The sequence below is a fragment of the Canis lupus genome, chromosome 6, assembly GCF_003254725.2.
Source record: "Canis lupus dingo isolate Sandy chromosome 6, ASM325472v2, whole genome shotgun sequence".
Lineage (NCBI taxonomy): Eukaryota > Metazoa > Chordata > Mammalia > Carnivora > Canidae > Canis > Canis lupus.
The window spans coordinates 40,657,293-40,678,210 of NC_064248.1; the positions used below are offsets into that span (position 1 = coordinate 40,657,293).

Sequence of the window (20,918 nt, forward strand, 5' to 3'; positions counted from 1 at the left end):
TCATGAACAACTACTGTACTTAGACAGAGAAGCATAGGACAACAATGCAGCCAAAAGAAGATACTTGGGGAAGAGATATGTCCTTGCATGTGGATGTAACACGCAGAGAATAGGGAACAGAAACAGACCATGTAATTATGTACAAAATTGCATAGGCTCAGAATACAGACAACTTTTAGAACCTCCTGGCAAAGACTAGACAGTTTAATACCAGGGCTGGATTCTCTACTCCTGCTCATCCACCTTGTCTGTGACAGGAGAGGTACCTGGAGGCCATTCTTAGGAGAAGGAAAGGAGCTGTAGGTCTGAGGGTCATTTCTATGGATCCCAAACACATTTCTGCCCCTGTCTTCTGTCTCCCACACATGAAACTGAGACTAAAACATCTGTGAATGGAGACACTTCAGTTGGACTCTGCACACCTTCCACACTTCCCACCCTACAGATGCAGGTCTGGGAGGGAGAGGGGAGACCCACAGAGGGCCCAGAAGCAAGCGGGGTGAATCGGATGCAAATTTTAGTCCCACAACGAAAGCTTGAACTCTCTGCATGTTTGAAAACCAATGAATATAAGAAGGATGCAGAAGGAGCTGAAAGGCTGTAGGGGGTTTCCCGTTAGACCAGGAGTGCCTACAGCTGCATCTGACATCATCATCATCCCTTGCATTTGGGTCCCATAAGAGTCCACAGAGAGCTTTCTGTTCCCTAGCTTCCACGTCTCCGTGGGGTGGAAGGGGAGGGATTACCCCCACTTGGCTGATTTGCCCAAGAACACTCTGGAGGAAAGGCAGGGTCAGAATCCTCGGCGCTCCTGTCCCTCCTTGGATCCCAAAGAGTAGCCCTTGGCTCGCTGGTTCTCAGGGAAGTGTAATAGGGAGAGGAGTGAGGGCACGTGCCGCGCGGGCGCAGGACACCGGAGCTCGGAGGGTCCCGGGAGGCTCCGAGGGCCCCGGGAGCTTGGACGGCCCCGGGAGCTCGGACGGCCCGGGAGCTCGGACGGCCCACCGACGGCGCGGGGGCGGGGGCGCTGGAAGGTGCAGGGCTGCGCGGCCTCTTGGAGCTCCGCGCCCCCTGGGTCGGGAGCCCGCGGAGCAGGGCGGCGAGACAGGTCGCCGGGCAGGCAGGTCGCGCGTGCCGGGTGCCCCGCGGCGGGGGGCGGGGGGGGGCGGTGGCGCCGCCCCGTCCCGGACGCGCGTGAGCGCCCTCGGCCAGCCGGCGCCAGCCACCCGAGGGCACAGCCGGCCCGCCCAGGTGCGCCGCCCGCCCCCCCGCGGGAAAGCGAAAGTGCGGGGCCCGCCCTGGACCCGGGACGCGCGCCCGCACTCGCCGGGCCATGGACGGGCTCGGCCGCCGCCTGCGAGCCAGCCTGAGACGGAAGCGCGGCCGCGGGGGTCAGTGCGGGCGCGGGGGGCGCGGGGGGTAGGGGGTGCGGGGTGTGGGGGCGCTGGCTCCGGGGCGCGGGGGCGCTGGCTCCGGGGCGTGGGGGCGCTGGCTCCGGGGCCCGGGGCTGGGGGCCCGGGGCGGGGGCGCTGGCTCCGGGGCCCGGGGCTGGGGGCGCTGGCCGGCCGCCAGGTGCGCGGGGGGCGGGGGCGCAGGTGCGGGGGGCGCGGCCAGCTGACGCCGGGCCGGAGGCCAGCGGAGCGGCCGGGCCCTTGGGGGCGGGGGGGGGGGGCGAGGAAGCCGTGGTGGGGCCCCGGGGCCACGCGTCCCTCCAGCCAGGAAGCCGTGGCGTAACCGCGGGGTGCTCGAGGGGCCCCGGGCCCGGCCTCAGCCCCGCCCCGCCGCTGGGCTCCCGGAAACCCGGCTCCCGACGCGACCGCCGCTGCCTGCACCTGGGGGCGCGGCCCGGCCAGTGCCGCCCTCGCCCCCGCCCCCGGCCGAGCCCGCCCCGCGGCCGCTGCCTGGGGCCCCGGGCCGCCTCACGCCCCCCTGGGCAGGGAAGCAACCCCGGGCCCTGGGGCTCCGCTGCGGCCCCCTGCGGCCCCCCAGCGCGCTGGGCGCTGCCGGCGGGAGCTCCTGCGTTCCGGCTTGCAGGCGCCCGTCCTGAGGCTGCGCACAGGACCCCGTAAGCCCTTTGCCCAGAGGCCCCACTTACCGAGGAGAAAGGAGCATTGAAAGTAAATCGGGGTGCCTTCAGACACTGGCAATCAAGAGTTGAAGGAGACCCCTTCCTCCTCCAGCCCCCGGAATGGCGGAGGCCCCGCGAAGGCATCAGTGCTCCTTCTGTGGCCGCTCCGGCGGGCACCCCCAGTCCTTGCTGCTCCCCCTAAACACAGGCGTCCAGTATCAGGTCATTTCAAGGAGGAGAGGCCAGAGACCGGAGTGGGGGTAGGGAGCGGGACCACAATGGCTGGAGCAGAGTTCAGCCCTTCTGGCGGGCCTGTTGTCCTCTGCTCTCTGGAGGGTACTGGCCTGGTCTTTCCAGGGCTCCATTGCCTCCGAAATGTGGGTGAATTGAAGAGTTCTGCTTTTTTTGCAGCTCAGAGGAAACATTGCTGTTGTTCCCACCCACCCCAGCCCCAAAACTGGGCTGATGACTATGTCTGGAGCAGCTTCCTGGGCATGGGGTAGCTGTGAGATGAGCAGCCTGTATTACCTGTCCTGAGGTCAGCCACTTGTCAGGCCAGAAGAGCGTGCCCTCCCCATCTATTATGCCATCCTCCACCTTTCTGGGGTGTTCCCCTTCTTTTGTCCTTTCGGGCTCAGGGAAATTGTGTGGTAAGAGGGTGTGTGTGTGTGTGTAGTGTGTACATGGTTTGTAAACCATCCTGGTGGGAAGAAGTGGCAGTGGTGGTGGTCCTAAGTTGAGAGCAACAGAGCTAGAAAAGGAAGGGCTCACTTTCCAAATCAAAGTTCCAGAAAGTCCCCTCACCTATATTCTGGCTGGTTCTGTGACTACTCAGGTAGTGTGGGAGGGGCATCCTGTTGGAGGAACAAGTGTAACCTGACTTCCCTAGAAAGGGTGGCTCCCTCCTCAACTAAAAAACTCAAGATAGTAATTTCATCCCAGGGCCCTGGGGATTAAATGAGCTGACCTATATTAGTAGGAGAGAGTGCTTTCTCTTCGGCTTTTCTCTTCTGTTGATAAACCTCTTTGAAAAGAAAAAAAAAAAAAAAAGCATTCTTTTTTTCCAGATTTCTTGGGCTTCAACCCAAAAATCTAGTAACTTCTTTTGTTTGATTTTGTGACTTTTGCTGTTCTCCTGGCTCTCCTGATAAAACAGGAGGAAATGGGCTGAAAATGCAACTCAAAGGCTTTAGGGAGAGGAATAATTTCCTGAGGTTCTGGAATGATCAGTGAAACGATTTGGGTTTCTCAAAGACTTGCAAACAGGAGGCACCTCACATTTGTGGGATGTTTGGTATGTACTGCCTCCGGAAGGTGGGAGCATAGACATGGAACTCTCGTAATTCCTACTCCCAACGGATTCTATTAGTAGTCCCTGGATTATTCTGTGCCTCAGTTTCCCCATCTGTATCAGGCAGATACTTGTTCCTCAGATAGGTGGTAGGGATTGGGCAATAAGTTTGTGCAGATTTGTAAGGCAAATCTTGCCTTTGTGATGACAGTTTTGAGTATTCTGGGTCATTGTCCTCACCATTACAGCATTTGTGACATCCTTACTTGTTTGGAGTTCTCCCCATGTGTCACGTCTGGGCCCCTGAGTACTGGCTCTCACTAGTCCCACAAAAGCCTGCTCTTTTTTTTCTAATTGGAGTTTGATTTGCCAACATACAGCATATCACCCAATGCTCATCCCGTCAAGTACCCCCCTCAGTGCCCATCAGCCAGTCACCCTAACCCCCCTCCCACCTCCCCTTCCACCACCCCTTGTTCGTTTCCCAGAGTTAGGAGTCTCTCATGTGCGGTCACCGCCACTGATATTTTCACTCATTTTCTCTCCTTTCCCCTTTTTTCCCTTTCACTATTTTTTATATTCACCAAATGAATGAGACCATATAATGTTTGTCCTGGTCTTAAGAACAAGGCAGCCATCTTCCCTCTTCCAACAACCCACTTTCCCCCAGAGGGCTGCTAATTGTTTGCCGGAGTGGCAGAAGCTGACACCAAACCCTTTCACCTCCTGGCTCTTACCCCATGCATTTAGTCATGCAGCAGTTTACGTGAGAATCCTAGGTGATTTGTTGCTCTTTTTCTCTCTTCTCCAGCCTCCAGATACAGCCTCTAGACACCACTAGAGCCCAAGGGGTCAGGTACTCTGCTTTTAGCTTGGGCAGAAATTTTGACCTGGCCCAGCAGGCAAAAACCACTGAGCAGGAGTGGGGCAGAGATCAGCCCAGTTGCATTCCACCATCACTGAGTGACCCCCAAGGCTGCTGATGCATCCAGTCCCCTCCTGTAGGCCAGGGAGGACGACCTGAGGCAGTGCTTCCTATTTGGGAAGAGGGATTCTTTGCTGGAGCCCTGGGAACGGGTCCCGTGAGAGAAGTCAGTCTTAGGATATATTGCAGGGGGTGAGAGATGGACCACTGTACATCATCCTGAGGTGTCAGGAATTCTCCAGCTCAGAGATGGATTTGCTCCTATTTTTACCTCCAGGAGAAGAGAGTTTTAGGTTCAGATCAATTTCCAGGACTCTCTCGCTAGAAAAAAATTTCCATTTGGAGAATTAATGGGCCAAGTCTATTTATCTCCCTCAGGGGAGGCAGTGCCATGTTGGCTGTGGGGGAATGTTTGGGCCTGTGCCCTGCTTGCAGTCCTGAAGCTCTGGAAGCTCCAGAGTGCAGCGGTGGGCCTTGCAGGGTTTTTTTGGTGGTAGTGAATCAAGTTGAGATATGAAAGGTCAGGAGTTGAAGTTATGGGATCTAAGATCCCTGTCCTGGGGCTGGTGAGGTTCCAGTGCCCACAGTCTGCTGTTGGGCCTTCTTCCCTGTCCCGAGGTTGTGAATAAACTCACTGCACAGTGTGCAGCCCAGAATTCAAAGCCTTTAGCCCAGAAGCAGCTGGGCCTTGGAGGTGTTTGCTCCTGACCTTTTCTCTTGCCACACCCTGGGGCTCTTGGGAGGAGCTGAGGTCTGAGCTGCAGTGCCAGGATGCTGCCTTCTTGATGCGGTCGTTTTGTTGCCTTCCTGGGTCCCGTCACATCCTTCTTGCTCAATCATTGGGTGCTCGGGATAGAAGCCGCCCTCCCCTATCTGGAAGGCAGCACACGGCGTGGCTTCATGGAGCTGTGGTTGGAGACTGAAGCGGCAGCCCTTCTCTCAGGCTCTCAGTAGCCAGTCTGTGTTGGAGGAAGGGGAAGCACTCCATGCCCCGAAAGTTGGAGAAGATGGAAGGACAAGTGGTAGGCGGGATGCTCAGGCTCTTCCGCAACCGGCTGCCTCGACTCCGAGCAGGTCTGGACTGGATTGCCCACTTCCTGTTTTCTAGGGTGACCCTCTTCAATGAGGCTGTTTCTTCCTTGAAATGCTTCTTCCTCCTCCTCTTAAGTGTAGAGTCTTTTATAGTTTGACCTCCACTTGGTCCCCCATGTGACTAGGCCAGGATGCTTCCCCTATTAGATTTTAGAGCTGGTCATGCCCTCTGTGGTCACAGACACATGGCCTTGGGATCTATTCTGATTTGGGTATGTGTCCATTTGGGGCTTACTGTTTCAGGTACTGCCCTGGGCACCCATGGGTGAGCACAGTTTTTGCCTCTGGGGCAGAGGGCCTCCCAACTGGCTCCCCAGTACATTTCCTTGGCTTCCAAATCAGAGGTTTCTGTTCTCCTCTTGGCTCCCTGTGCTTTCACAAATCTCCCAGGGTAGGCTCCAAAACTGCCCAGTTGGCCCTGACCCTGTTCAGGCCCGGAGGAACTGGGCAGGCTCCAGGGACCTCAGCGTTGGCATGGGGAGTCCGAGGTGCAGAAGTTGCCTGGAGCCACACAGACCACTCGGGGCTCCGGCCACTGAGATACCAAGTGGGCCCTGGTGTCTTGGTTTCAGGATCTCTCCAGGAGAGGGAAGCTGTAAAGGAACCGGAAAGGGCCCAGGAGATCAGTCTGCCCACCTTTGCTGGAGGGCAACACTTCTTTGAATACCTCCTGGTGGTTTCCCTCAAAAGAAAGAGTTCAGGGGATGACTATGAGCCCATCATCATCTACCAGTTTCCCAAGGTAAGGGCTGAAGGAGAGGGCAGGGGGAGCCAGGATTTGGGTGGCAGGAGGGTAGGGGTGGAGGTGCCCTCTCCCTCACTCCACCCTGCGGGTTTGAGTCTAGGGCCACCCTGTGCCCAGTGCTCCTATTTCCTTAGGGCCCAGCCCTGTTTCCTGTTATCACCCACAGAATCTAGGTCTGGCTTCTTTGTGAGGAACTGACCTGGGCTCCCTAGCTGGGAAACCAGGCTGGTTCTTCTGCCCCTTTGGGCCTCGTCGCTCTTCCAAATTCCCCTCTCAGTCCCCTTGTCTAGAGAGGCTTGCCTTGTGCCAGGCCCCTAGCAGGCCTCCCCAGGCCAGGGTGGGTGGGAAGGAGAGGGTGGGGCAGGCTCACAGCTGGTGGGCAGGCTCAGCCTGTGGCCACAGCCCAAACACCAGGCTCCTTCTTGTCTGCTCCGCACTGGGGGAGGGGTGGGGACAGGGCATCCTTCTCGTTAACCCGGACAGCAGCTCGACAGCTGAGGCGGCCGCTGCTCTGATGTGGTGGTTCTCTCATGCGGCCGTCCCAGGAGACCAGGCAGCCTCTGGGCCTTTCTGGATTCAGTGAGGCCCTGGCCTCCTCCCTGCCTGTGTGGATGTGTAGGGTACTGATGTCTGACTGAGGCTCATGCAGACTTGGCCTGGGAGGGGCTTTCAGCCTGAGCTGGCCTGCCCCGGAATGAAGTCCCTGTGCAGAGGGACAGGCAGAGGCACCTGCTGAGCCCCCAGGAAAGCTGATTCTCAAACTGCTTTGGAGCTGCCAAAGAAGCCTGCCAACCCCCCAGCCCTCTCCTCCTGCCCCTTCCTCCACAAGTCACTGGTCTCTTTTGCCATTCCTTCTAGCGGGAGAACCTGCTTCGGGGCCAACAGGAGGAGGAGGAGCGGCTGCTCGGAGCCATTCCCTTGTTCTGCTTCCCAGATGGGAATGCGTGGGCACCGCTCACTGAGTACCCCAGGTGACTGCTTGGGCCTGGGACAGAGGAATCTGGTTCTGGGGGGGAAGGGACAGGTGTGAGCTCTGTGGGTCCCCTGGCTCCCTCACCCTGCTGCTGTGCCAGGTTCTCACCAGCTTCCCTCCTGACGGGGTGGGACTAGAGTTGATTCACTTAGGAACATCTTGCCTGGAGTCCCCCAGGGTCAAGGATCCTGGACAACTAGGTTAATCAGTCAGTCACCTATGTCCAGAGAAGGGCAAGGCTGTCTCGCCCATCCTGGGAATGACCCATTGCCGTGTTTTGACTGCCTCTGGCAGAAGCCAGACTTTGCAGAAAGCCCTTGGCTTCTAAGAAAGCAATGTGGCAAAGTCCCTTTCAGCGTCAGCCCTGGAATTTGGCTGCCTGAGTTTGGATTTTGGCTTTACCACTTTTGAGCTAAATGACTTTGGATAAGAATCACCTCAGCCTCAGTTCCTTTGTGTTTCAAGTGGGGAAGAGTAATTGAACCCACCTCAAAGGGTTGTTTTGAGAATTAAACGAGGTGGCCTGTGTAGAGCTGGATGCCAATAAGCACTTAATAAGTTACTGATGTGGTTACTACTCTCATGATTAATCGGCAGCTCCCCTCTGCCCTCCTGACCCCTCCTCAGCATCTCTCTGAGACTGACTGCCTTCCGATTTTAGGATCCAGTGAGTAAATGCAAATATGTGTCTGTTCTTTTGCAGGGAGACCTTTTCCTTTGTTCTGACCAACGTGGATGGGAGCAGGAAGATTGGATACTGCAGGCGCCTCTTGGTTTGTGCTGCTCAGAACTGCCCCCTCCTCTCTGTGGCCCGCTCTGCTCCACAGCTGGGCTTGCTCGAGCTTCAGCTGCAAAAGCCAAGGCTCCCTGGCAGTGGTGGTTGCAGGGAGAGCACAACCCAGCACCTGCTGCCATGTTAGTGCCCTCTGCAACCCTGCAGGAACGGGGACACAAGCCCCTCCTTGGCCGCCCAGGCGACCTTTGCTGGCCTTGCTTTGGTCTCTGCCCTTCCCAAGCTCTCAACAGCTCACCCTGGGGGCGGCTCCTCATCCTCTCTCCACCTTCTGTACCCAGGCCTGTCTGCCTCAGCTCCTGGAGCCTCCCAGAGCAGAGACTGGGATTCAGACGGTGGTTCTTGGGTCTCCAGGGGATTCTCCAAGTCACTGTTACAGTGCTGTCCTCTCCAGCCAGTGTTCTCTCCACACCACACTCGCTCCCTTTCTCTGCAGACCCCAGATGGCTCTGGTGCTGATGGTGGCGGTGCTTGGCCCCTTCAGGGCTATCTTCTTTTGGCTTTGGTGGCTGCTCTGGCCTCCCTGTTGCCTGGGCCACAAACAGAACCTCTACCCAGCCAGGCCTTTCTCCATCTGACCCACCATTGTCCACGACTCCCCCAGCCCCACTACCAGCCTTCTGCCCCATCAGCCCCAGCTGGGAGAAGCCCTAGGGAGGCAGCAGTGCTGAAGGAGCCTCTCTGTCCCTCCACAGCCCGCCGGCCGTGGCCCTCGTCTTCCCAAGGTGTACTGCATCATCAGCTGCATCGGCTGCTTCGGCCTGTTCTCCAAGGTAGAGGTGGAGTGGGATTCCTCGGGGCCTGTTGGGCCTGTTCAGCTCCCTGGCTGCCTGACCCACGTGTGTTCCCTGGGCTTTTAGTGGAGCTCTTCCCTCACAGCTGGGGTCAAACCAAGGCACACTTGGGGAAACTGAGGCAGAGAGGTGCTTGGGCTCCACTTTATTTTCGAGAAGAGTGGGAACTGAGCCCAGGGACTGTCTCCCCTGAAGAGAGCCCATGCTCCCACTCTGGTCAGGTAAGAAAGCAGCTGGAGCAGGACAGCAGGGAGAGCCCCAGGTTAGGGGGTGGGAGTTTCCAGTTCCTCATCAGGCAAATACATGCAATGATCCCTCACCTCCCTGACTCATTGTCTGGTGTGAGGCTCCAATGAACTGACATGAGAAACACGGGACACTGAACAAATATGAAGACAATTACTATACACTGGGGTTCCTGAGACTCCCTCTGACTCCTCTGAGGGTGGAGGTCTGCAGGGCTTCTCCTGCTGGAGCTACCTGGAGCGCCAGGACATCTGAGTCAGTTCTCAGAATGGATGGGGCGTGTCTCAGTGGCCACGCAAAAGCTTCAGAGTGCTCTGACCCCAGCAGGCCTTGGGAGGATGAGGGCAGGACACTGTCAGCCTTTGCTTGGTGGAGTGTTCATCTGTGCAGGGTTCTGAGGGATGGGGTCTGGCCCTGGCCCTGGCCCTGCGGGCGGGGAGTCTCCCAAGAGGCCCAGGCTTCTGGGCTCCCACTGCATCTAGCATGATGGGACATGGTACCATTGTGGACAACGGTTTACTCTGGGATGGCTCCTGGGAGAAAGGAGCTTTTGTCGGTCCAGGAGAAGGGAGAACTGTGAACTGGTAATGAGGGCAAAAGGAAGAAGCTGCAGGAGATAAACCGCAGACTGGGCTCTGCCTGGAGGAGAGGGAAGCAGCTGGAGGGTGGGGTTGTGAGGTGGGGAGAGACAGGGGGACACTCATATGTGGGGCCTCTACTGCCTCCCAGTGGCTTCCTTTGAGCCTTGAGTCCCACCATCCCTTGCCTTGCAGATCCTGGATGAGGTGGAGAAGAGGCACCAGATCTCCATGGCGGTCATTTACCCATTCATGCAGGGCCTCCGAGAGGCGGCCTTCCCTGCTCCCGGGAAGACCGTCACGCTCAAGAGCTTCATCCCAGACTCGGGCACTGAGGTGGGTTCCTGAGCGTGAGCCCCTCCCTGGCTGGAGAGGGTGGGCTTTGGTGGCACCACTCTCACAGTCCTGCCATTCGTGGGGTTAACACATGAGCTGGGCGGGGACTGGGGCCCAGCTGGAATTTTGGGGCAGAGCTGAAAATCAAACCCAAGGTTTCTGATTCTCCCAACCTGACGCTTTCAAGGACCTCGTTAAAGCCACCAAGACTTGTATTTATAATAAAGAAAACCAGTGCCCCCCACACTGCCACTTTTCATCATTTCCCCCACCCCCTTATCTTCCCATGTGTGTTCAGTGCCTTTACCTTATGGCCTCCACCTGTCTACTTCTTATCATCCATCCCCACCCCTGTGTCCCCACCCCTGTGTCCCCATCTGTGCCTCAGAGGGATGCTACTAAGCAGCCTGGGGCAGCAAATAGCACATTATTTTAAGAATCCCAGTCCTGACCCTTGGCACTTTGGAAGATGGGTGTGTCTCCCTGAACCTTGTCTTCCCCACATAAAATAAGGGGAGGGGTCAGGCTTTTTCCCTTTCTCCAAAAATAAGCACGGAATGCTTGTAATAGTGGATACAATGAGTGTGATTCCTGACCTGGCACCTACAGTCTAGTGGAGATACAGACATTAAATAAGTAAACACATGGATAAAGTACATAGTTTAACAAGGCACAGCAGTGACGAAAGGGAGGAAACACGATGGGAAACACACATTAGCGAGGGCCTCTGAGGCGGAGGGAGGGGGAGACAAGAAGACTGAGCAGGGGTGGGGTGGGGGAGCCAGCCTGAGAAGGCCCTCAGGCAGGAAGAGCACAGTGTGGGCCAGGCCAGGGACAGGGGTCAGCGTGACCCTTGGTGCTGAGGGAAACCAACCGTGGATGGGCTTCCAGCAGGGGAGGGGCGGGGAGAATCGAGTGGAGACCAGCAAAGACCCAGCCTTCCGGGACTCTGGCACCATCCAGGGTGGTGATGCCTCCTCTCTCTGGTTCCCCTGCAGTTCATCTCCCTGACACGGCCCCTGGACTCCCACCTAGAACACGTGGATTTTAGTGTTCTGCTGCGCTGTCTCAGTTTTGAGCAGATCCTTCAGATCTTTGCCTCTGCTGTGCTGGAGAGAAGAATCATCTTTCTGGCAGAAGGTCTCAGGTGGGTCTGGCTGCTGAGCAGCTCTCCTGGGCTGACCGGTGCCCCTGGGTTCAGGGGACAGGTCAGAGGGCTTTCTAAGGGAATCAGGCTGTAGGACCCCTGCACTCTCCTTCCTGCCTCTGTGTCTGATTCTGCACCAAGCCTCGTGGAGAAACAGCTGTTGCAATTCCCCTGCTTCTGCCTCCAAACTTGATTGCTTCCTCAGCCTGAAGAAAATTCCAGATGTAGCTCTGAGCAGGGCATGAAGTGTTCTGGGCCAGCCCAGGTGGAGAGTGGTCGGGATGGGTGCAGTTGTGATTCTACTCTTGATGGCTTAGGGAAGGGAGGGAGGGTGGAGGGTACAGGACAGGGTAAGAAGGTGCATACTGGTATTGAGGTCAAGCTCATCATCCTTAATGGCCAACACATCTCATCTATCCATTTGTTCACTCATTCAAAAAACATTTGTTATGTGTCAACTGTCTGCCAGATGCCAAACATCAGGAAGATACAGACAAACAAGACATGGTCTTTGACCTTAGGGTACGGAGACTCCTGTAATGCTTGAAAGCATAGGTGTTGAAATCAGCAGAACAAGGTTCAAGTCCAATATATTCTTCCACCTGTAGCTCTGTGCTTCCCCTTAGGTCAGTTTCTTAACTTCTTAAAGTCATTATCTCCTTAACTGTAAAATCAAGATAATGATTGCAACTACCTCACAAGGTTGTGTCGAGGATTAAATGAAACAGTGCATACCAGGTACCTACCACCCTGCCAGGCGCACACCTATTGGTAAGAGCTAGCTGGGATTTTTTTTTGCTCTTTTAGTTTTACTTATTTTTACTTTTTAATCATTATTTTCTATTAAGTATAGTTGACATACAGTGTTACATTAGTTTCAACATATTGATTCAACAATTCTACACATTATGCAGTGCTTACCAAGATAGGTGTAGTCAACACCCGTCACCATAAAATATTATTACAAGATTATTGACTATATTCCCTATGCTGTACTTTTTTTCATCTCTGTGACTTATTTATTTTATAACTAGAAGTCTGTACCTCTTAACCCCCTTCACTTATTTTGCCCACCCTCCCTCACACTTCCCCTCTGGCAACCACCAGTTTGTTCTCTGTATTTATGAGTAGGTTTCTGCTTTCGTTTGTTTTGTTTTTAAGATTCCACATATAAGTGAAATCATATGGTATTTGTCTTTCTCTGTCTGACTTATTTCACTTAGCGTAGTATCCTCTAGGACCATTCATGTTGGTATAAATGGCAAGATTTCCTATCTCACATGGCTAATATCCCATGGTATATACATCTTCTTTATCCATTCATCAGTCGATGGACACTTAGGTTGTTTTCATATCTTGGCCATGGTAAATATTGCTGCAGTGAACATAAGTGCATACAGCTTTTCACATAGTGCTTTTGTTTTCTTTGGGTATACGCTCAGCAGAATTACTGGGTTGTACTGTGTTTGAATGTTTAAGTTTTTGAGGAACCTCCATACTGTTTTTCATAGTGGCTGCACCAGTTTGCATCCCATGAGCATTGCAAAAGGGTTCCTTTTCTCCATATCCTTGCCAACAGTTGTTATTTCTTGTCCTTGTGATCCTAGCTCTTCTGACTGCTGTCAGGTGATACCTCATGATGGTTTTAATTTGCATTTCCCTGACAGTTACTAACAATGAATACCTTTTTGTGTCTGTTGTATGTCCTCTTTAGAAAAGTGTCTATTCAGGTCCTCTACCCATTTTTTTAGTCACATGATGATGATGAGGATGATGATGATGATGATGATTTTTGGTGTTGAATTGTAGGAGTTCGTTATATATTGTAGATATTAACCCTCTATTAGATATATCATTTACACATCTTCCATTCAGTATGTTGCCTTTTCGTTGTATTGATGGCTTCCTTTGCTGTACAAAACCTGTTATCCTTAATAATAAGTTCACAGTTGAATATATCCCTGGGCACAGGCGAAGAAGGGTACTGTCATGTCTTGGTCTCTGCCTGTTAGGGGCTTCAAGTCTGAGAAAGATATGGGGAGACATGTGACAGAATGGAGGAGAATAACATGAAACAGTAGGAGACTGACCTATTGCTGTGGGCGGGGGAGAAAGCCAATGATGTTGGGCTGACAACCCTCATTCTGTCTTTTAGGGAAGAGGAAGAAAAGGATGTTAGGGACTCAAATGTTAGGCCAGAGGGTCAGGTGAATATCGTGGGTTTTAGAGGAAAGGAAGTTTGGGCAGGGAGTGAGGGCTGTGGGTTGAGCACTCTCTAAAATCAGTGATAACCAAAAAGACACTAGTTGTAGGCCTAATCCTTGTGGGAAGTGGTGTAATCTATTGCTCTGGAAATAGTGCTTCTACTTTGAACCCTGGAGAAAAATGAGAAGTTTCTGTTGTGGCTAGAGCTGGGGCTCCTGTCTTTCCCGAGACCAGTGTATAGGAAGTAAAGGTGACTCCAGGTGCCAGCTGACCTGGACACCGGCCAAGGCTGGCAGGATTTGCCTTGGAGGTGCTCACTTTCTCCAGGGAGATCCCACCACTCCCCACTTCCTTCCCACACTGAGCATGTCAGATCCCTGAAGCACAGGCGGGGTGGGGGGTGCGGGGGACTTCCAGTCAGCCTAAGCCTTGGCTAGACCCTCAAAGACTCAAGCTTTCTAACTCAGGAAGTATAAGCTCCATACCAAGAACTGAAACAGGGTTTCTGCTTCTGTGTTTTTATTGGCCTTGGCATGAGGGTTGTTTGGAGAAATGAAGAGCCACGAAGAAGCCGTGGAGAAGAGAGGCCAGAGAGCAGGGCTGTGTGTGTTGGAGGGTGGGGTGAGGAGTCGGCTGAGCTGTGCCGGAGGCAGTAATCACACAGGGAATGCTTCACTGGAAGGGTGGAGGAGCCACCTCTCTGGGACTTTCCGGGTAGAAATTGCCGAGCAAAGGTTCCTGGAATCTAGGAATTTCCCGAGCTAGCTCAGGCACCAACCTGTTAACTTGAAATAACCTCTAGTGGCCAGAGGGAGCTGTGAGAGGTAAAGACTGGGGCTGAGAGGGTGGAGAGCCACAAGGAGGAAATAAGGCTTGGCCTCTCTGCTGTGCTCTACTGTTTACATGTTTGTTTCCTTGACTACAGTGTGAGTTCGTTAAGCAGGGTCAGTGCCTCGTACTTCCTAGTGTCCACATGCTTAGCGCAGTGGCGCATTTAGAAGGGCTCACCCAGCCATCTGCAGGAGCGAAGGCACTCCCTCTTCCCTCTCCTCCCAGCTACCAGTAGCCACAAGCTCTGCGACCAGCACAGCTCCCAGACTTGCTTCTACTTCTGGGGCGGGGGGTGGGGGGGTAGGGGGTGTGAAGGGGTAGAGGCGCAGGGTGGCCTCTCTGACTCGTGTTCCCTGTGCCCTGTTCCCAGCACCCTGTCTCAGTGCATCCATGCTGCTGCTGCGCTGCTCTACCCTTTCAGCTGGGCACACACCTACATCCCCGTTGTCCCCGAGAGCCTTCTGGACACTGTCTGCTGCCCCACTCCCTTCATGGTCGGAGTACAAATGCGCTTTCAGCAGCAGGTTATGGATAGCCCCATGGAAGAGGTACGGTGCAGCAAGAAGAGGGTGTCACTCGCAGCCGGGCACAGCGGGAGTCAGACCTGGGCTCTGCGACTAACACCTGTGTAACCTGTGTGACGGGGGGCGTTGTGCTTCACCTCTTTAAGCCTGAGCTTCTTATCTATGAAATGGGGATGGCAGGGTTCAAGTGCCAGGGATGCAAGGGGAAATAACCTGCAAAAAGCTCATAGCTTGGTGCCTAACACATAGTTGACGCTCAGTAAATGGCTGCATCCTCCCCCTGAACGATTTCTTTTTGGACCTAAGGGGCAGCTTATTCAGGGGTCACCAGCTGTCCTAGGCCAGTTAATTCCCAAGGGCAGGCTCTGGGGCGTCCCATCTCTCATCTAGATGCACAAGCACAGCTGGTCTATACAATACACAGCTCACTAGAATTCATTCACATTCCTTGCAAGTGAGCTAACATAGCCCTCCTGCAAACTGTGAGTCTTAAAAGTTGCAGATTTTTGTAGGTAGAGTTATCTTTTTTCTTTTTTAAATTTAAATTTTATTTATTTTAGAGAGAGAAAACTTCCGTGTGTGCGTGCACGCAAGCAGCGAGAGAGAGGCAGAGGGAGGAGAAAAATAATCTTAAGCAGGCTCCTCCTCGCTCAGTGCGTAGCCCAATACAGGGCTCCCTCTCACAACCCTGAGATCATAACCTGAGCTGAAATCAAGAGCCAGATGCTTAACCAGCTGAGCCACCCAGGTGCCTCCATTTTTTGATCATCTCAGAGCTCACCTGGCTAATGAGGCTAAAGGTCCAGATCCCCCTTGACTTTTGTCAGCTTATCTCTCTTGTCAATGCCCCAGACACACCAGAGGCCTGGCTCAGTGGTGAAAATGGGCACTGGTGGCATAGGAACAACTCAAAACATGAGCTCTGGTTGGTCAGTAGAAACTTCCCAGAGATTGCATGTTACTATAATCTCCAGCTACAAGAGTTACTTAGGTATGTCTGCATTGGCTAACCATTAACCCCTCTGTGCATAGGGCTGGCCAAGGGAAGAGGTAGGCTCCCATCATAAGCTACTAAAGAGGCAGAAACCATCTCTGGTGGGAGGACTTCCTCCATTTGTATAAGAAAGAATGGAGGTCCAGAGAAATCAATGGACTTATTGGAGGCCACGCCAGTAATGATGGAACCTCGCACCATAGAACCAAAGCCCTCCTATACAAAGTGTTGCTGGGAAGTCAAAGAAGCAGGCTGTTTCCCTTCATAGCTTCCCTGGCCTTCCTCAGAAGTGCTGAGTAGACAGGCCCTTTGAAGGAGCCTTTGCCATATGACTGACTGGGTCAGAGTTTCAGCCCCACATTTGGCAATGACTTAAAATGTCCCAACCCTCAGAGTTATGAAACTCGCTGATGCTGCAGTTCCAGCTCCTCCCCTGAAAGCCCGGCAGGAAGACACCCCAAGGCCAGCCAGGCTGCAGCTCCTGCTCTCCAAGAGCCTTGGCCTATTTTAGTCCTCAGCAGCTGCTCTGTGAAATGGGCAGGGGATGAAGAAGGGGAAGGGCCAGCGACCACTGTGGGTGTGTGGGGATTCTCTGACTGCTCACATGAGCCCTCGGAGGGATTACACAAGGGACAGGAAGACAGCGAATAGTAGAAAGGTTTTGGGGAACCTTCCCAAAAATATGCTGCATGTACATTCTTAGTTCCCTGAAATGAACAGCCTTCCCTGAATAATACATAGGCATTTGAGCCTATGTAGTCAAGTGGTCTCAGGCCTGGATGAGTTCAGCTTTTCTCCCGATAATGAATAATTACAGGGCCTGCTCTGTCTTTTGGCACACTTTCCGGACCCTCTTTTTACTTGGAAGGAGGGTGCCTAGAAGGATCATTCACTGTACTGACCAGACCAAGAGTCTAAAGTGAAAAGACGAGCCCCACAGGAATTTAAGTGACCAACCCAGGCTCTGGGAGGATCCTGGTAAACTGTGGAGCACATGCCCTGCCTAAAGAGGTAGCTGCACTCCATTCCATCCAAGCCTGGTCCTTTCGAAACATGGACCAGCCAATGTTAGAGTTACTGACTTTTCAGAAGCCCCCAAACCAAATTTTATGTGAAATTTTCCAAATTAAATATTGGAAACGAACTCAATTATTGAAAAATACTCTGAGGCTCAAAGAAACAGATGGGCGGGTTGGAATCTAACCAGCAGGGCGCCAATTTGTCATGTCAGGTCTGGACTGAGGGCCCCTCCAGCAGTGACACGCTCAGGTGCCAGCCCTGTGTTCACTTCCCCTGCAGCCTGCAGACACGTGGTCTCCTCACTGCCTTTCATTCCCTGTTCCTGTTGCCCTGGGCTCACTCCCTTCGCTTCCTGTTTTCTGCAGGAAGGCCCAAAGATCCCAGGGAATTTTTTAAAAGTAGGACTCCGGGCAGTTGTACATAAAGTTGTGGTAAGCATTTAAAAGATCAAAAGGTGTCCACGCTGGCCTAGATCTGACCAGAGGGCAGGGGGCACAGTGGGGAGGAGATGGATACAGCAGCTAGGACAGCTGGATCTAGGCTTGGAAACCGGTTCTACAGTATGACCTTGGGCAACTTCTTTGCTTCCTCACCTGCAAAATGGGGATATTGCCTCTAAGTGCAGTGGGGGAGGATTGAATGAGGGAAAATGTGCAAAGCTGGTTCAAGTGTGCCGTGTGCTGAGCGTTCCATATATAGAAGCCGTTCCTACCATTAGTGTTTCATTAAGAGAGCGACTGGCTCTGATTTCCCTGATCACATTCCCTCCTACCTCAACGCTCCTCCTCTCCCTTCCTACACCCTCATCGCTTCTCCAAAGGAGGGGAACTGGGGCTTCCAGGGATGGAGAGAGGAGGGTGTCAGGCAGAAAAGGAGAATTGCTGGTGCTGAGTGCTCCTGAGGTCTCTGATGTGCAGGGAGAAAGCCATTCGTTCTGTGTTTATTTCAGGTCCTGCTGGTGAATCTTTGTGAAGGAACCTTCTTAATGTCAGTAAGTGTCTGGGCTCCCAGGCCTACCACTGACTCCATCATTCTCATGTCTCCCAAGTTCCTCCTCCTCTGAGCTTGAAGTGCTTTCCTTGGGTGAGAACCATGCTAGGGAGAGCTCCCCCAAGGAGCCCTCGGCGAAGATGCACACGGCTTCATGAACGGCAGTCAATGCTGGTGCCTTTGGCGCAGGGATGAAAACCCAGTGCCCCAGGGGTACAGGGGAGACTTGCTAATGTTTACAGTCAGACTGAAGGCCAAGAAGCAGCTTGTTGCTTCTTTCCTATGTGGCCAATTATTTGGGGGTGGAGTCGGAGTGTAGAATTCACACCTCCCCGGGCTTTCTGCCAACACTGCACTCCTCCTCCCAGACCGCTTGACTTCTTAGCTCTGTCCTCTCCTAGGTTGGTGACGAAAAAGATATCCTTCCACCCAAGCTTCAGGATGACATCTTAGACTCCCTTGGTCAGGGGACCAATGAGTCACAGAGTAAGTCCTGGGTGCCCCTTATTTTGGGTTTCTTCACAGAACCTGAGGGCAGGATTCCCAACCATCCCTGCCAATCCCACCCAGCAGTCCTGGGCCAGTCCCAGGGGCCTAGATTCTAAGGCAAGTCTGAGTGTGAGATTCTTCCCAAGAAATAGTGGAGAATCCATACCCTGTCTCCCATTTTAATCTGTAATTATGACCCTAACCCTAGCTGCTTCCCCAGGAGTTCTGTCGGCCTCATAGCCCCTGGAGGCAGAAGTGGGTGGTTTTTCTGAGTTGGCCTCTGTGTCTCCTGCAGCTTCAGAACAGCTCAACGAGCATGTTTCGGGCCCATTTGTGCAGTTCTTTGTCAAGACTGTGGGCCACTATGCTTCCTATATCAAGCGGGAGGCAAACGGGCAAGGCCACTTCCAAGAACGAGCCTTCTATAAGGCTCTGACTTCCAAGACCAACCGCCGATTCGTGAAGAAGTTTGTGAAGACACAGCTCTTCTCCCTTTTCATCCAGGAAGCGGAGAAGAGCAGGAACCCTCCTGCAGGTAGACGGTGACAGCCCCCTATCATTCCAAGCCCAGGAAGGGTCACTGCCTCCAAATTGGGCATGGCCCTATGATGAAGAGCACTGGCTCTGGAGGCCCACAAAATAAATGTAGTCTTGGTGGGGTTGAACTGAGATAACCTGGAGTCTCAAAAGATGCCTCTGAGCTGCCATTTTGTAAAAGTTGCTCTTTATTTTAATCTGGAGCTAATTTCTATTAATTGTTCTATTTGTAGCTCCAGCTTTGGGCCAAAATGAATACCTGGATCTCCAAAGGCCCATAAGGAGATGGGAATCTTGATAGGAATGTGGGTGTGGAGGGGGAGCACAGGGAACAGACAGGTTATTTCTGATCCTCACTCCTGAACTCATCATCATCCACCTGGCCAGATTACAGGCCTCTAACACCGGTGTCTGAACCTACAGGCTACTTCCAACGTAAGATACTTGAATATGAGGAACAGAAGAAACAGAAGAAATCAAGGGAAAAGACTGTGAAATAAGAACTGTGGTCAACAGGAGGGACTGGACTCACAGGCCAGTTTTGGACTTTGGCCCCTGCCAGCATGGTGGGACTGGCAAAGCTCACAGCCTCCAGAATCCACGGCCTCCTCTGAGACCTGGTAACCAGGTCTCGCTTCAGGCTGCTGTCTTGAGTTCGGGGTCCCTGGAATCCACTTTCTCCAGACTCTGGAAGGCTCTGACATCTGTGCTCACAGAGCTGGGCTCCGAGCTGCATGTTCCGCACAGGTGACACAGAGTGGCAGAGTGGCACAGGTGCTATGGAGCCTCAGAAGTTGCTGGGACTGCCCTCTTCCAGGAACCACAATCACAAAATCCTCAAAAGGGAAAGCAGTTGTGGCCCAAGGCTCAGTCTCTTCACATAAAAAAGCAAGTCTGTGGACATGTGAAGATAAGAATAAAGATGAAAATCTTCTTGTTGTTTTTGTGTTATCCTTAACTTCCATTCCAGGGCAGAGAGGGAGAGAACTAGGAGCACAAGGCAACAGGTATGAGAAGCTGGACTGGGGGGACGGGGGTGTGGACTGGCCATAGTGGCCCAGAACTTTGGGGCGGCAGCTCCACTTCAGACAAGAAGGTGGGGGGACATGGGTAGAGGCAGCAACAGTACTGGACGGGGCAACAGTTCTCAGTTCCAGTCAGGTGTGCCTTCCAGAATCTGGGAGGTGCTGGCCAGGAAGCACCTGCCATCTAGGGCAACTTGAAGGTAGGAAATTTCAGTTCCCAGAAGCCAGTGAAGGCCTCTACATTGCCTCCAAAGCCAGGTCTGTCTGCCCATCACTTCCGGTTTGGAACCTTCAATCCAACTTCCTACTTGGTTATTTTGAGAAGCCCAGTTCAATCTTTAGCTAAAGGTAGAGGGATTGCTTGTCATTTTCCCTCTTTCAGGAAATAGTATCATCATCTTAAGAACCCAAAGTAGTTTAGTAATCACCTTGTCCATGTTCCCTTTGTAATTTTTTTTCTTCCAGATTTTATTAGAGTGAGAGAGAGAGAGAGGATCCGCAGTTGGGAAAGAGGAACAGGCCGACTCAGTGCTGAGCCACAGAGCCCGACACGGGCTCGATCCCATGACCCTGAAGATTATGACCTAAGCCCAAATCAAAGGCTTCACTGACTGAGCTACCCAAGTGCCCCTTCCCTCTGTGCTACCAATGACAGCTTCTGTTTCAACAGTGTAAGGGATGGGAAGCCTCTTGTCTTTCAAAACTCTCATTTTTTAATGTATTTTTAATGTATATGTATGTGTGGCCCTCAGAGGTCCCTGAATTCTATACAGAGCACAAATGTCTTTGGAGGGTGAAAGAGGGGACTGAGATGGCCAAATTGAAGTTAAAGCCAATGGAATTTGATGTGGGAAGCACAGAGACACACTACCGGTGTCCCACTGTCCACACACCACCTGTTAAGTATGCTGCTACTTTTTGTGAAGAATCACCACATCTTTTTAGGTAGATTAGTTTACAGCACTGGTTCCTAAACCTAGCTGTACCTCAAAAAGCTTTAGAGTAAGGACTGGAATCCTGGGAAGCTTCTGAAAGTACTTTCTGAGGCCTCATCCCAAACCTACTAATCATCTCTAGAGATAGGACTCAGGAAGCGGTGATTTTTAAAGCTCCTTCAGGTGATTCTGTTATCTTACCAGGTATATGATTTCAAGAAGAGGCAAGGCCAGCTGAGGTTTTCTATAAACATACCCTTGATTTGATGACAACGGTACCAAGAGCTAAGGAAGCACACACCAAATATCTGAGCATTTTCCAGATTCCCTTCATGCTGAAAAAGAGTTGAACATTTCAGTTTACAGCTTTTGCCACCCAA

General features: G+C 53.0%; 1 protein-coding gene and 1 long non-coding RNA gene across 9 annotated transcripts in view; one reads left to right on the forward strand and one right to left on the reverse strand.

Annotated features, from left to right (window-relative positions):
- The window catches only part of LOC125755196 (uncharacterized), a 28,514-nt gene extending 26,004 nt beyond the window's left edge, over positions 1-2,510 (reverse strand). The window contains exon 1 of one of the 5 annotated variants that reach the window (XR_007411047.1): positions 2,096-2,510. This is a non-coding gene — a long non-coding RNA (uncharacterized LOC125755196). The remainder of the gene's footprint in view (positions 1-2,095) is intronic. The other 4 variants (XR_007411045.1, XR_007411046.1, XR_007411044.1 and 1 more) reach the window with 4 other exon arrangements.
- DENND2D (DENN domain containing 2D) lies at positions 1,234-19,511 on the forward strand. Of its 4 annotated transcripts, none has more exons than XM_035717435.2 (13): positions 1,234-1,391; positions 5,949-6,118; positions 6,980-7,092; positions 7,798-7,867; positions 8,583-8,660; positions 9,701-9,841; positions 10,840-10,988; positions 14,395-14,572; positions 16,928-16,993; positions 17,512-17,553; positions 17,954-18,038; positions 18,337-18,576; positions 19,002-19,511. In XM_035717435.2, the coding sequence occupies exons 1-13, from the start codon at positions 1,334-1,336 to the stop codon at positions 19,076-19,078; spliced, it is 1,467 nt and encodes a 488-aa protein (XP_035573328.1). In that variant the 5' UTR covers positions 1,234-1,333; the 3' UTR covers positions 19,079-19,511. The 4 variants fall into 4 exon arrangements, with proteins under 4 accessions (XP_035573328.1, XP_048966940.1, XP_025273036.1 ...); XM_049110983.1 differs by lacking the exon at positions 16,928-16,993 and adding an exon at positions 5,772-5,787 and having other exon boundaries at positions 1,280-1,395; positions 5,963-6,118; XM_035717434.2 differs by lacking the exon at positions 1,234-1,391 and adding an exon at positions 5,079-5,358.
- The last annotated feature ends 1,407 nt before the right edge of the window (positions 19,512-20,918 follow it).

Coding starts and splice junctions, on each gene's coding strand:
- DENND2D (XM_035717434.2), top strand. CDS start 5,271: ATGCCCCGAAAGTTGGAGAAGATGGAAGGACAAGTGGTAGGCGGGATG. Junction 7,093..7,797: donor CCGCTCACTGAGTACCCCAG/GTGACTGCTTGG, acceptor GTTCTTTTGCAG/GGAGACCTTTTCCTTTGTTC. Junction 18,577..19,001: donor GAGCAGGAACCCTCCTGCAG/GTAGACGGTGAC, acceptor CTGAACCTACAG/GCTACTTCCAACGTAAGATA.